The 11,498-nt window shown below is 40.4% G+C and overlaps 1 protein-coding gene across 1 annotated transcript in view; it reads left to right on the forward strand.

Annotated features, from left to right (window-relative positions):
- The window catches only part of LOC126259726 (DNA repair protein RAD51 homolog 4), a 174,122-nt gene extending 167,818 nt beyond the window's left edge, over nucleotides 1-6,304 (forward strand). The window contains exon 5 of the mRNA XM_049956708.1: nucleotides 5,697-6,304. Coding sequence (XP_049812665.1) covers nucleotides 5,697-6,028 — 332 coding nt within the window. The 3' untranslated portion in view covers nucleotides 6,029-6,304. The remainder of the gene's footprint in view (nucleotides 1-5,696) is intronic.
- Nucleotides 6,305-11,498: the final 5,194 nt, after the last annotated feature.

Below are 11,498 nucleotides of genomic sequence, written 5' to 3' on the forward strand. Positions count from 1 at the left end.
TTCCGGGTTACAGGACTGGAGTAGGTGGTGGTGGGAGGGTGCATTGGACAGGTTTTACACCGGGGGCGGTTACAAGGGTAGGAGCCAGAGGGTAGGGAAGGTGGTTTGGGGATTTCATAGGGATGAACTAAGAGGTTACGAAGGTTAGGTGGACGGCGGAGAGACGCTCTTTGTGGAGTGGGGAGGATTTCATGAAGGATGGATCTCATTTCAGGGCAGGATTTGAGGAAGTCATATCCCTGCTGGAGAGCCACATTCAGAGTCTGATCCAGTCCCGGAAATTATCCTGTCACAAGTGGGGCACTTTTGTGGTTCTTCTATGGGAGGTTCTGGGTTTGAGGGGATGAGGAAGTGGCTCTGGTTATTTGCTTCTGTACCAGGTCGGGTGGGTAGTTGCGTGATACGAAAGCTGTTTTCAGGTTGTTGGTGTAATGGTTCAGGGATTCCGGACTGGAGCAGATTCGTTTGCCACGAAGACCTAGGCTTTAGGGAAGGGACCGTTTGATGTGGAATGGGTGGCAGCTGTCATAATGGAGGTACTGTTGCTTGTTGGTTGGTTTGATGTGGACGGACGTGTGAAGCTGGCCATTGGACAGGTGGAGGTCAATGTCAAGGAAAGTGGCATGGGATTTGGAGTAGGACCAGGTGAATCTGATGGAACGTCATCAATAAATCTGTACCAAACTTTGGGTTGGCAGGCCTGGGTAACCAAGAAGGCTTCCTCTAAGTGACCCATGAATAGGTTGGCGTACGAGGGGGCCATCCTGGTACCCATGGCTGTTCCCTTTAATTGTTGGTATGTCTGGCCTTCAAAAGTGAAGAAGTTGTGGGTCAGGATGAAGCTGGCTGGCTAAGGTAATGAGGAAAGAGGTTTTAGGTAGGGTGGCAGGTGATCGGCGTGAAAGGAAGTGCTCCATCACAACGAGGCCCCGGACATGCAGAATATTTGTGTATAAGGAAGTGGCATCAATGGTTACAAGGATGGTTTCCGGGGGTAACAGATTGAGTAAGGATTCCAGGCGTTCGAGAAAGTGGTTGGTGTCTTTGATGAAGGATGGGAGACTGCATGTAATGGGTTGAAGGTGTTGATCTACGTAGGCAGAGATACGTTCTGTGGGGGCTTGGTAACCAGCTACAATGGGGCAGCCGGAATGATTGGGTTTGTGAATTTTAGGAAGAAGGTAGGGGTGCGGGGTGTCAGTGGGGTCAGGAGGTTGATGGAGTCAGGTGAAAGGTTTAGTAGGGGGCCTAAGGTTCTGAGGATTCCTTGAAGCTCCGCCTGGACATCAGGAATGGGATTACCTTGGCAAACTTTGTATGTAGTGTTGTTTGAAAGCTGACGCAGTCCCTCAGCCACATACTCCCGACGATCAAGTACCACAGTCATGGAACACTTGTCCGCCGGAAGAATGACGATGGATCGGTCAGCCTTTCAGATCACGGATAGCCTGGGCTTCAGCAGTGGTGATGTTGGGAGTAGGATTAAGGTTTTTTAAGAAGGATTGAAAGGTAAGGCTGGAAGTCAGAAATTCCTGGAAGGTTTGGAGAGGGTGATTTTGAGGAAGAGGAGGTTTGTCCTGCTGTGACGGAGGACGGAACTGTTCCAGGCAGGGTTCAATTTGGATAGTGTCTTGGGGAGTTGGATCATTAGGAGTAGGATTAGGATCATTTTTCTTCGTGGCAAAGTGTCCTACACTTGTACTCTCTGCTGGAAATATCACACTGTTTGTGTTTGTTTGTGTGTCTATCGACGTGCCAGCGATTTTGTTTGGTAAGTCACATCATCTTTGTTTATGTATATACTGCTGACAAAGGCCTTAATGGCCGAAAACTTTAATTGTGTGAATCTTTTTGTTGTGCCTATCGCTACTCAGCATCTCCGCTATATGGTGAGTACAAATTTCCTTTTCTGGTATTGTTGCATTCCATCCTGGATTTTCCATTGTTTGACTCACCATATAGTGTATGTAATACAGTGTTGCATACAACTGTTCCGTATTCGAATCGAGAGCTTGTGGACTTGGTGTTTACTTGGGGAAAAACAAATGGCAGTGGGCAGCGGGCAGCTGTGATTAAAACTGTGGAAGGCAACCGCTGCGTTGGTACCAGGTAGTTGGTCTGCCATTACAGGGTAAGGGAGATGACTGTGTGGAACATTCTCCATGACAGTTTTTACTATCCTTATCACTTACAGCATGTGCAGGGCTTACTAACAACAGACTTTCCATGCCAGTAGCAGTTTCGTCACTGATTTCTTCATCAAGCGACCACAATTCTGGGATTTGTGTTATCCATCAGATGAGACCACCTTTACACTGAATGGTATCTTCAACTTTCATAACAGTCATCTGCGGGATAGTATGCAGAACCCCCATGGTATTGTGACAGCGAATCATCAGCATCTGTGCAGCTGGAATGTGTGGGCCATGATAATTGTTGCCCGAATTTGGGACCAGTCTTCCTTCCAAGTTGTCTAACAGGCTGGAACTGTCAGTGTTTCTTGTGAATGTCTTCGCCTCACCTGCTGGAAGAAGTGCCATTGACAGTTCGAAGGGTTATGTGGCTGCTACATGATGGTGCTCCAGCCCACTTCATTGTTAACATCCGGACACATCTCAGTCATGTCTTCCCTGGTCAATGGATTGATCAGTCCCTAGAGTTTGTACACGTTGGGAAAAATCACCCTGTGTACCTTAATTATATAACCATGCACATAAATGTACAATAATACAATCACAAAACAACACAGTCTATTTTGCTCATGAGAAAGTACTAGTTGTGTACAATGTTACACACATTCATATAATCTTATCAGATAGTGGACTGAAGCACATCATAATCATAATAAAACTCAATTATGTATTTGGTAGGGGTGTTGTAGGCCAGAATAATTGAGGACTGGCTTGAACAGGCTTCCGCTAGGAGAGCAAGTGTAAGACTTTGAGAGCTGTCTATGGCTTTATTTCTGCTGCTGGAGAAATGTTTGTCAACTCTGTGATTGTCATGACTCTCAAAAGAGGTACTGAGTTGTCCTACTAAACACACATGATAATTTGTTACTACATCAGTCAAATATTCTTAACTTTTTCTCAGTTAAGGTGTGATACTGAGCAAATCATCTTTATTATCAACATAAGTCATTATTATGACAATGTGAGAGCAGTCAGCAAAACAGCAATTTCAAGATTTTAAACATGGCTGAAACAGCAACTGTTGAAATTCTTCACGATAAAGGACGACAGTCAAAACAGTTGCAGGATAAAAATTTATTATAAATTAATAAATTTGTATCCTGCAACTGTTTTGGCTGTCATCCTTTATCGTGGGGGGGGGACAGCAATTTGTTATCATTAAGACAACATGCTGCATGAACTAGGAGTAGTGCTTTAGGAGAAAATGGTGACCATTTCAGAAACAAAATTGTCATATTGTATAGGACAGGAGAGGCACTCAGAATGTAAACATATTTTCACTCTGATTGGTGGAACTGAAGGCTACAGTTGGCTGCATAATAGTATAAACCTTGAAACTCTTAGATCAAAAACATAAGATCAAATATTCACAGAATAAAATTGATCCTATGATGCCCTTTTTGAGGTAAATATTAGTTTTTACTTTTTTGGACTAGTATTTCTTGGACTTTCAACATGATTTACTTTTAGCAAGCAGACAAAATACTGTTTTATAACATTACAGAATGAGTCACCTTGAAAGCTTGAGTTTTCATTTATACTTCCTCTAGATATTGCCACAGTGTTTATACCCATGTAGATGGCCAAAATCTGAATTCTGATGCCATCTTGGCAAAGATGTGAGTACATGTGAAAATAGTCCATGCTGTTGCGGGTGAACAAGGGGCTGGAGTAATGAGGGAGCACAAAAGCTGGTTCCAGAACATTGCCCATACTGTTGCCAAAAAATATCATACAGGCAGATCACTAAATTTTAACTTCAACTAGATAGTAAATCATGGCCAGTGGGATGAGCAACATGCAGATATAAAATATTTGACATCATCCCTTTTATCGCTCATATAGATCTAATAATTAAATTCCTTCATCAACCAAATTTGAACTTATTAATCTGAAGTTGCACGTCACTGCTTCACACTGATGTGGTGCTATGCAGATGTTGAAAGCTTGCAGTTTTTGTGGTCTTCATTCCCAAGACTTGCTTGACACTGCTCTCCACACTAGTTTCTCTTGTACAAGTCTTTTCATATCTGTGTAACTATTGATCCATACAGCCAGTCGAAACTGCTTACTATAGTCTAGCTTGGTTTCCCTCTTTCCACTTTACCTAACTGCCCTCCGCACTTCCCCTGACTATCAACTGATCCCTTCTTTTAGTCAAGTTCCACCATAAATCAATTTCCTCCCTGATCTGATCCAATACTTTTTCAATAGTTACTCACTCTACTCATGTAATCTTCTATAGTATATCTCAAAACCTGTTCTATTCATGTCTGTACTGTTAATCATCTATGTTTCACTTCAACAATATTTGGAAAAGGGTAGATTGCTGCTCATCGTAAAGATGACATGTGAGCTGCAGATGGGCACAACAAATAGACTGTTACACATTTAGCTCTGATGGGGCAGGATGACCCTATGACAGGAATGGAACAGGAAGTGTTAGGTGGGTGGATTGGACAGGTTTTGCACCTGAGTCTTCCACAGGGATATGATCCCTGTGGCAAGGGCTGAGAGTGGCTAAGGGATACTGAGATTTGTTGAGGTTAGGTGGGTGACTGAACTCTGCTTTAGGAGGGGTGGCAAGGATCTTAGACAGGATGTCCCTAATTCCAGGGCATGACAATCAAAGCCCTGATGAAGGCTGTCGTTCATTTATTCCAGTTCGAAGTGGTACTGGGTGACAAATGGGGCATTCTGTATACAGGAAGATGTTTTAATCAATGCTTCATGTGATTGAACCTTTTATTGTGCATATACAAAAGGGTGGTCTAAGAGTGCCATCACCAAGTGACATATAACTTGGTGTGGCCACTGTTCTACACAAATTACAAAGTGACATATCCTTTGGGCTTCTTCCACTCTCCACAAGCGACATGTCATTCGCGCTCCCTGCCCCCCCCCCCCCCCTCCCCCAGTCACAATACGCACACTGCCTTACACATAAGCTGCTGTGCAAGACCTTTATAAATAAATCCAAATCTAGTGAGCATGGAAATTGGTTGATTTTTGCTACTAATTATGATACACCCTGTGAACAAATATTGCACTTTGGCATTTCTGGCATCCCTCCCAGATTGGTGCCCCAAGCAGTCATCTGGGCTTTAAACTGGCTCTTCCCATCACTCATCAGAAATATTTTAATCAATGACAAAACTAATTCTCTTGTATAACTCTTGACTGATCCATAGCAAACTTTTGCCATATTTTAACTTTTTTTGAGCTAAAATGAGAAAAGGGAACATGCAGACTATCTGTGATCAGCTAAATAAGTTTTCATTTGAAACAGAAAAGCTGCAAGGTATAAGGAGGAGGATGATTTGCTAGAGGAAGAAAGTCCCTTTGTTAACTCATCATTTGTAGAGCTAAGCTATGAAGAATAATGTGTAATTAGACATTTTAAGTAGCACAAAAGAGCTGAGCATTTTCTTAGTGCACCATGGGTCTCTTCAGTCTATAGAAAGCATGCATGTAATTTGTCATTTTTTTCTTAACTCTTTTCAGGTTTACCACAAATGAACCATCTAAGTAATCTCATAAGACATCTGGCTCAGGAGCACCATATTGCATTCCTTGTAGTAAATCTTGCTACACAATATTTTGAGGCAGATGGACTGCTTTCAGAAGGGAAAATTAAGAATGCTTGTGAGGAAACAAAGAATTATTCTAATGTGAAACCTGCTCTTGGAAAGTATTGGTTACATCTACCAAATACAAGACTTCTTGTGGAAAAGAGGCCGTGCAGCCAAGAAGCTCAAATAACAGTTACAAAAAGTGCCAGTATACCGCTAGGAAGAAGTTGTAAAGTGAATCTAAATGGGAGAGATAGTCTATGAGTGCTATTATTGAGAAAAGTAATTGATTTTGTCATGCAGTTATTGACAAATGTGAAATATTTCACATTTTAAGCATGCAACACTTTTCTCCTGTGCTAAATATCTTTTATGCCATGCTAATTCATTTTTCATATATGGGTAAGTTTTAAGTGCAATATCTGGTGATATTTGTAAGTTTGCATTAAGAAACTCAGGGAAATTGTAATAATGCTGAAATAGTACATTTGTAGCATTATATGTTGTTATACAGTGGTTAGATATAAAGTTGAGGGAAGTGAGTAGCTTACAATAAAATGTGAACAGTTTTGTATTTAATTTTTTTGTGTAATGAAACTTCCATACTTTGAGAACACACCCTCATTAAAAATTGGTAGTTAATGCTGTCTTATACAGGAAAGGAAAGACTACAAGTCAGCAGATGTTTGGTAAATTTAATTCTGATATTTTGATATTCAGGATCATAAATTATGACAAAACATGGCTACATCGGTGTTACGCAGTACAGAAATGGTAATCACATCAACAATGGGAAATGCAAGGAATGTGTTGAAAGAATGATTTTCACTTTTGTTGTTACACACACTAAGAAAATCAGACTTGTAACAGCAGATTGGCCCACTCAATATACATTTCTGAGGTTTTCAAAATATTCCAAGAAAAACAGCCTGTGCAGGATTGACAGATTATTTGCTCAAAGGTCAACGTGAATGCGCATATTCTTGACCCACCCCAAGTCCAAACACTCCTGCTTCCATCTGATAACCAGGTATGAACTCTTATTATTTGTTTGTTTTCCCAAAAGCAAATCAAGCATCTATAGCCATCATTTCACTTTTGCTTACAAGGCATTCATGAACAAATTACGTAAGGAAGCACATTGTAGAGCCTTCACCAGGTAGTTTGAGGAAACACACTGGAGGATACAACTTGTAGAAAACTATTGTGAGAAGTTATAACTGTAAATTTCCAGAGTGCTGAGCGCATAATTATCATCTAAGCTGATTCACTTTTAGAAGGCATAAGAAGTGAAATAGTAATGCTGAATATTTTTAACAGGAATACTTCATGTGATTGTCACTCAACACATACCCTCATTCTTGTTGATGGTAGTTCTACTTCCACTGTAATGTCTAAAATGCTGTTTACACACTCAGGTATATTCATCAGCTGACCTGAGCAGTGTTTGACTGACAAATTGTTGCATATCAGTGAATCACTGACTGAAAAATTTGTGTTGCAGTCTGTGTTCAGACAAATCTGTGCAAGTCTGAGCATGTAAATGCTATGCATATTTTTGCCCAGCAGCACCACTCTGTGTTTTGCCTTTAAGTAAAGCTAGCAGTAATCTCCACAGGATTTACATCATTAAACATGTGAATTTATGATTGTATTCGTAGAACTGCATAAATCATTGCCAAGTGTATGGAAAATTAAGAGCAAAGACTATAGTCCCCACAGTAAAAAGGTTTATACTATGAGAAATTAGTTTCCAAATGTCAGTATTTCGAACATAATGTGGATCGTGAAATGGTTCTAAAGAAAATTAACAACCATCAGAGCACATACAGAAGGGAAGTGAAGAACGTTTAGCAGTCAACGCACTCAGGATCTGGAAGTGATGATGTACACATTCCAGTATTGAGGTATTATGATTTGCTATCCTTCCCATGAGATCAAGAATTGCTATGGCAATCTATGTCACGTATGGACAAACCGTCACAACAACACACAGTGACTCTAGTGTTTGTAGGTGTAGCTCACTACCATGGTTAAGCGCAAATATAGCTCTACAACAAAAATCCAATTTTATAATTAATGTTGTGTTATGTCAAACCTGTACCAATATATGTTATCTTAAATACATCCCATTCCACAACCTGTTCATAACAGAATTTAAATCAGTCAGTGCTATTTATATGAAATTGTAAACAAATGTAGATTCTGAAAAACATTTCCTATTGTGCTCTATTCGTAATCCTGCTGCATGACTTTGCTCGATGCCAGGAGCTTCCAGATCTGTGAAATGTCAGCAGAACCACCATTTCTTCATAAGAAATTATGCAATACACAACATTAACTACGTTTTCTGCTTTCCGGGCAATAGGAGCATGGAAAATTCTGAATCTGGCAGGTAAAATTCTAAGGCATTTTCCACAGCTCTTTGAGCCCTCACTTGTATCAAATTTTGGAATATTGAGCTTATTACACTCCAGCCTTCTGTAAAACTTGTGTGTACTCAAGGACACCACAATTAGATATGTGGCTGTTCACTCCAAACTAAAGCAAAATAAATTCATAGGTGGTGTTAACTATACCAAAATCGACGTGCAGGTCGCCGAAGTGGCGTCAACTTGAAAGACCTGCACCAGGCGAACGGTCTACCCGACGGGAGGCCCTAGCCACACGACATTTCATTTCAACTATACCAAATTAAACTAAACTGTGGTAACCTTCTTAGTTATTATCTGTTGGAGGAGTTATCCTTATATGCTATCCATCTGCAGCCTCCTATGTATTTTGGAATTTCCATTTTTCTTCACACTCCTTTCCAATTTGTCCTCAGTCAAAAGTAACACAAAATTCACATTAGGATATTCCATAGATATATAACCACGGGAATCTATATACTATACTGTTGGTAAATGCAACCCTGTGCTAACTATAGCCTATATCTGTTTAATTTTTATTTTATTTCGGTTTATTTTGCTTTAGCATTTTTAAATTTCACTTTATATTATTTTATTTGTCTGTCCTCGTACCAAGTGGTCAATGACAGTCCCTCATGTGGGGGCCATGGGTTTGATTTCTGGTACTGCCATGGATTTTTTCCCTGGTGGGAGGACTGGACCTGTGGTCCACATTAACAGAGGCCGGGAGAGCCATGTGCTGACCCCATGTGCCTCCATACCACATTGTGTGCAGCTCATGGTTTAGTGGCTAACGTTGCTACCTCTGGATCACGAGATCCTAGGTTCGATTCCCGGCCGGGTCAGGTCGATGTTGTCCTTATAATTTCATCATCAAGTGGTGAGACTGGACAGTGAAAAAATTGGGAATTTGTAAGGGCACTGATAACCACACAGTTGAGCGCACCACCAATCAAATATTGTCGTCATCATCATCATCATCATCATCCAGTGATGAATGCCCGACAATGATGAGCAGCCAGTCGATTATTGTGTGGGCTTCAGGGCCTGATTGTGAAGTTTCCTCCTTCATTATTTTATTTAAGAGTAGACCTACACTGTAATAATCTATTTCTATGACAAAGGATGTGCCATATCCTCATCTTATAATGCAGATGCAAATGAGGATGAACTGAATAAACTGGAATTAGACTAAGGAGACTACAGTGCATTCGAAGAATCATCAGCTTCCTTGTTCACTGGCATTCCATCGACATCATATTGTGTTTCTTTCAGGAGGTTTATCAAAGGACCAATTTTAAAAAAAGTCTCCTGTTAACTGAATGAAATAGAAAAAGAAGATTTTACTGATGCAGCTGGTGAGACATATGCTAAGGTGTACAGATTCACTGCAAAGAAGCTTATAGGTAACATTCTGTTCAAGGCCCAGCTCAACAATCTCACTAGATACCCTAGGCTAACAGCACTGGAAGACCAGATTAATTCTTGGCAATCTAGGTTCCACATGCAGTCATCTCAAGGGACTAATCAGTTTGAGTTGATAAGTTGTGAACAATTAGCAGCTACTGGATCTCAAAACAACTTAGTAACTCACTTTTCACAAAGTTTCAATCCAAAATGACAACAGCATATATTAATTGACAACATAGGGTCAATGTCATTTTTGTCAAAACTCCTTTGGATTATTATTATAATTATTATTATTACCACTATGGATGTATAGGTACATGTATAAAACGTGTTGCTATAATTTCACATTATATCCTACCGTCTTGTACAGGGTGTGGCAGCATTTAAAGCGTAATTTGACTTGCGTAATACAATGACATACTGCAGGAATGCGTGCCAGCTCGTGCTGCATTCATGTACTAATGAGCTGACATTTCGAGTGTGACAGTGATATGGAGCAGAGCAGTGGAGTCCACAGCATCGTGCCTTTGCTGTTGAAAGTTTTTTCAAGAATAACGACTCTGTTATTGCTACCCAGCGTATATTTCAGCAACATTTCAACTTGGGACGTCATGGGAAAGTTCCAGATGGATGGACAATTGTGAGGTGGGTATGTGCATTTCGATCTAAAGGTTCTGTTTGCAATGGCAAACCGGGAAGAAATGAGAGAAGTGTGCAAACACCAGAAACCATAAAAAATGTTCGTGCTGCACTATTGCGTAGCCCAAAAAGATCTGCTTGTTGTCATGCGCAAACTGTGTATATGTCCGATAGCTCATTCAGGAGAATATTGCACGAAGATTTCCACTTTCATCCATTTAAGCTGCAGATTGTTCAGGAAATTAGGCCTCATGATTGGTTTTCACGTGAAACATTCTGTTTAACCATCCATGATCTCATTCGCTAAAATCCACAAATGTTGCACACCATCCTGATGTAAAATGAAGCTCATTTTGAGTTATGTGGTTCAGTGAATAAACAGAATATGCGTTATTGGAGAGATATAAACCCACATGAACTGCACACATCAAGCCCTTGCACAGTTCTCATATCACAGCGTAGTGTGGAGTTGCTTCCTTTTGGATTATTGGCCCTTACTTCTTTGAGGATGACAGCAGTGTGGCTGTAACTGTCACCAGTGAACGCTACAAGACTTCGTTCTTCACCAATTAGGTATGGTTGATGTGGAACAATTATGGTTTCAACAATACAGACAACAAGACCATGCATACAGCTAGAATTTGCACGGATTTCTTGCAACAGACATTTCCCGGTAGAGTAATTTCCTGTTTTGGTGACATTTCCTGGCCGCCTCACTCACCTGACCTTCCATGTGCAGACTTTTTCCTTTGTGGCTACCTGAAGCAAGAAGTGTTCTGAACATGTTGTGCCACCATTCCTGAGTTGAAGGATTGCATCAGAACTGCTGTCGGTAATGCTCAAGGGAATACGTTACCCCGAGTTATGGAAAGCTTGCAATGCGACCTAGATGAATGTGTTGTGCAGAGGGGGTATCATTTGACAGGAGTCATGTTCGGAATGTAATCCACACAATGGACAATCACTTACGCATTAGTAAATGGCATACCTTTAACTATTAATTGACAGAAGAGGTAATAAATAAATTACAGATACTGCATGATGGTGTGTTTTTAATATCCTACTATGAATGCTGCCGCACCCTGTATAAATGAATATGTCCTAATTACACACAAGAATAAAGAAGCATAACTATATAACAAGAGTGTATTAATATGAAGCCTAATACAATAAATAATTAAACTTCAATTCTCACCTTTAGGTATTTGTGTTTTAGTATTCCACATATGGCAAACATGTTTCCTGAATTATGTGGCTCAACAATGAAGGTGATA

The sequence above is a fragment of the Schistocerca nitens genome, chromosome 1 (assembly GCF_023898315.1).
Source record: "Schistocerca nitens isolate TAMUIC-IGC-003100 chromosome 1, iqSchNite1.1, whole genome shotgun sequence".
NCBI lineage: Eukaryota > Metazoa > Arthropoda > Insecta > Orthoptera > Acrididae > Schistocerca > Schistocerca nitens.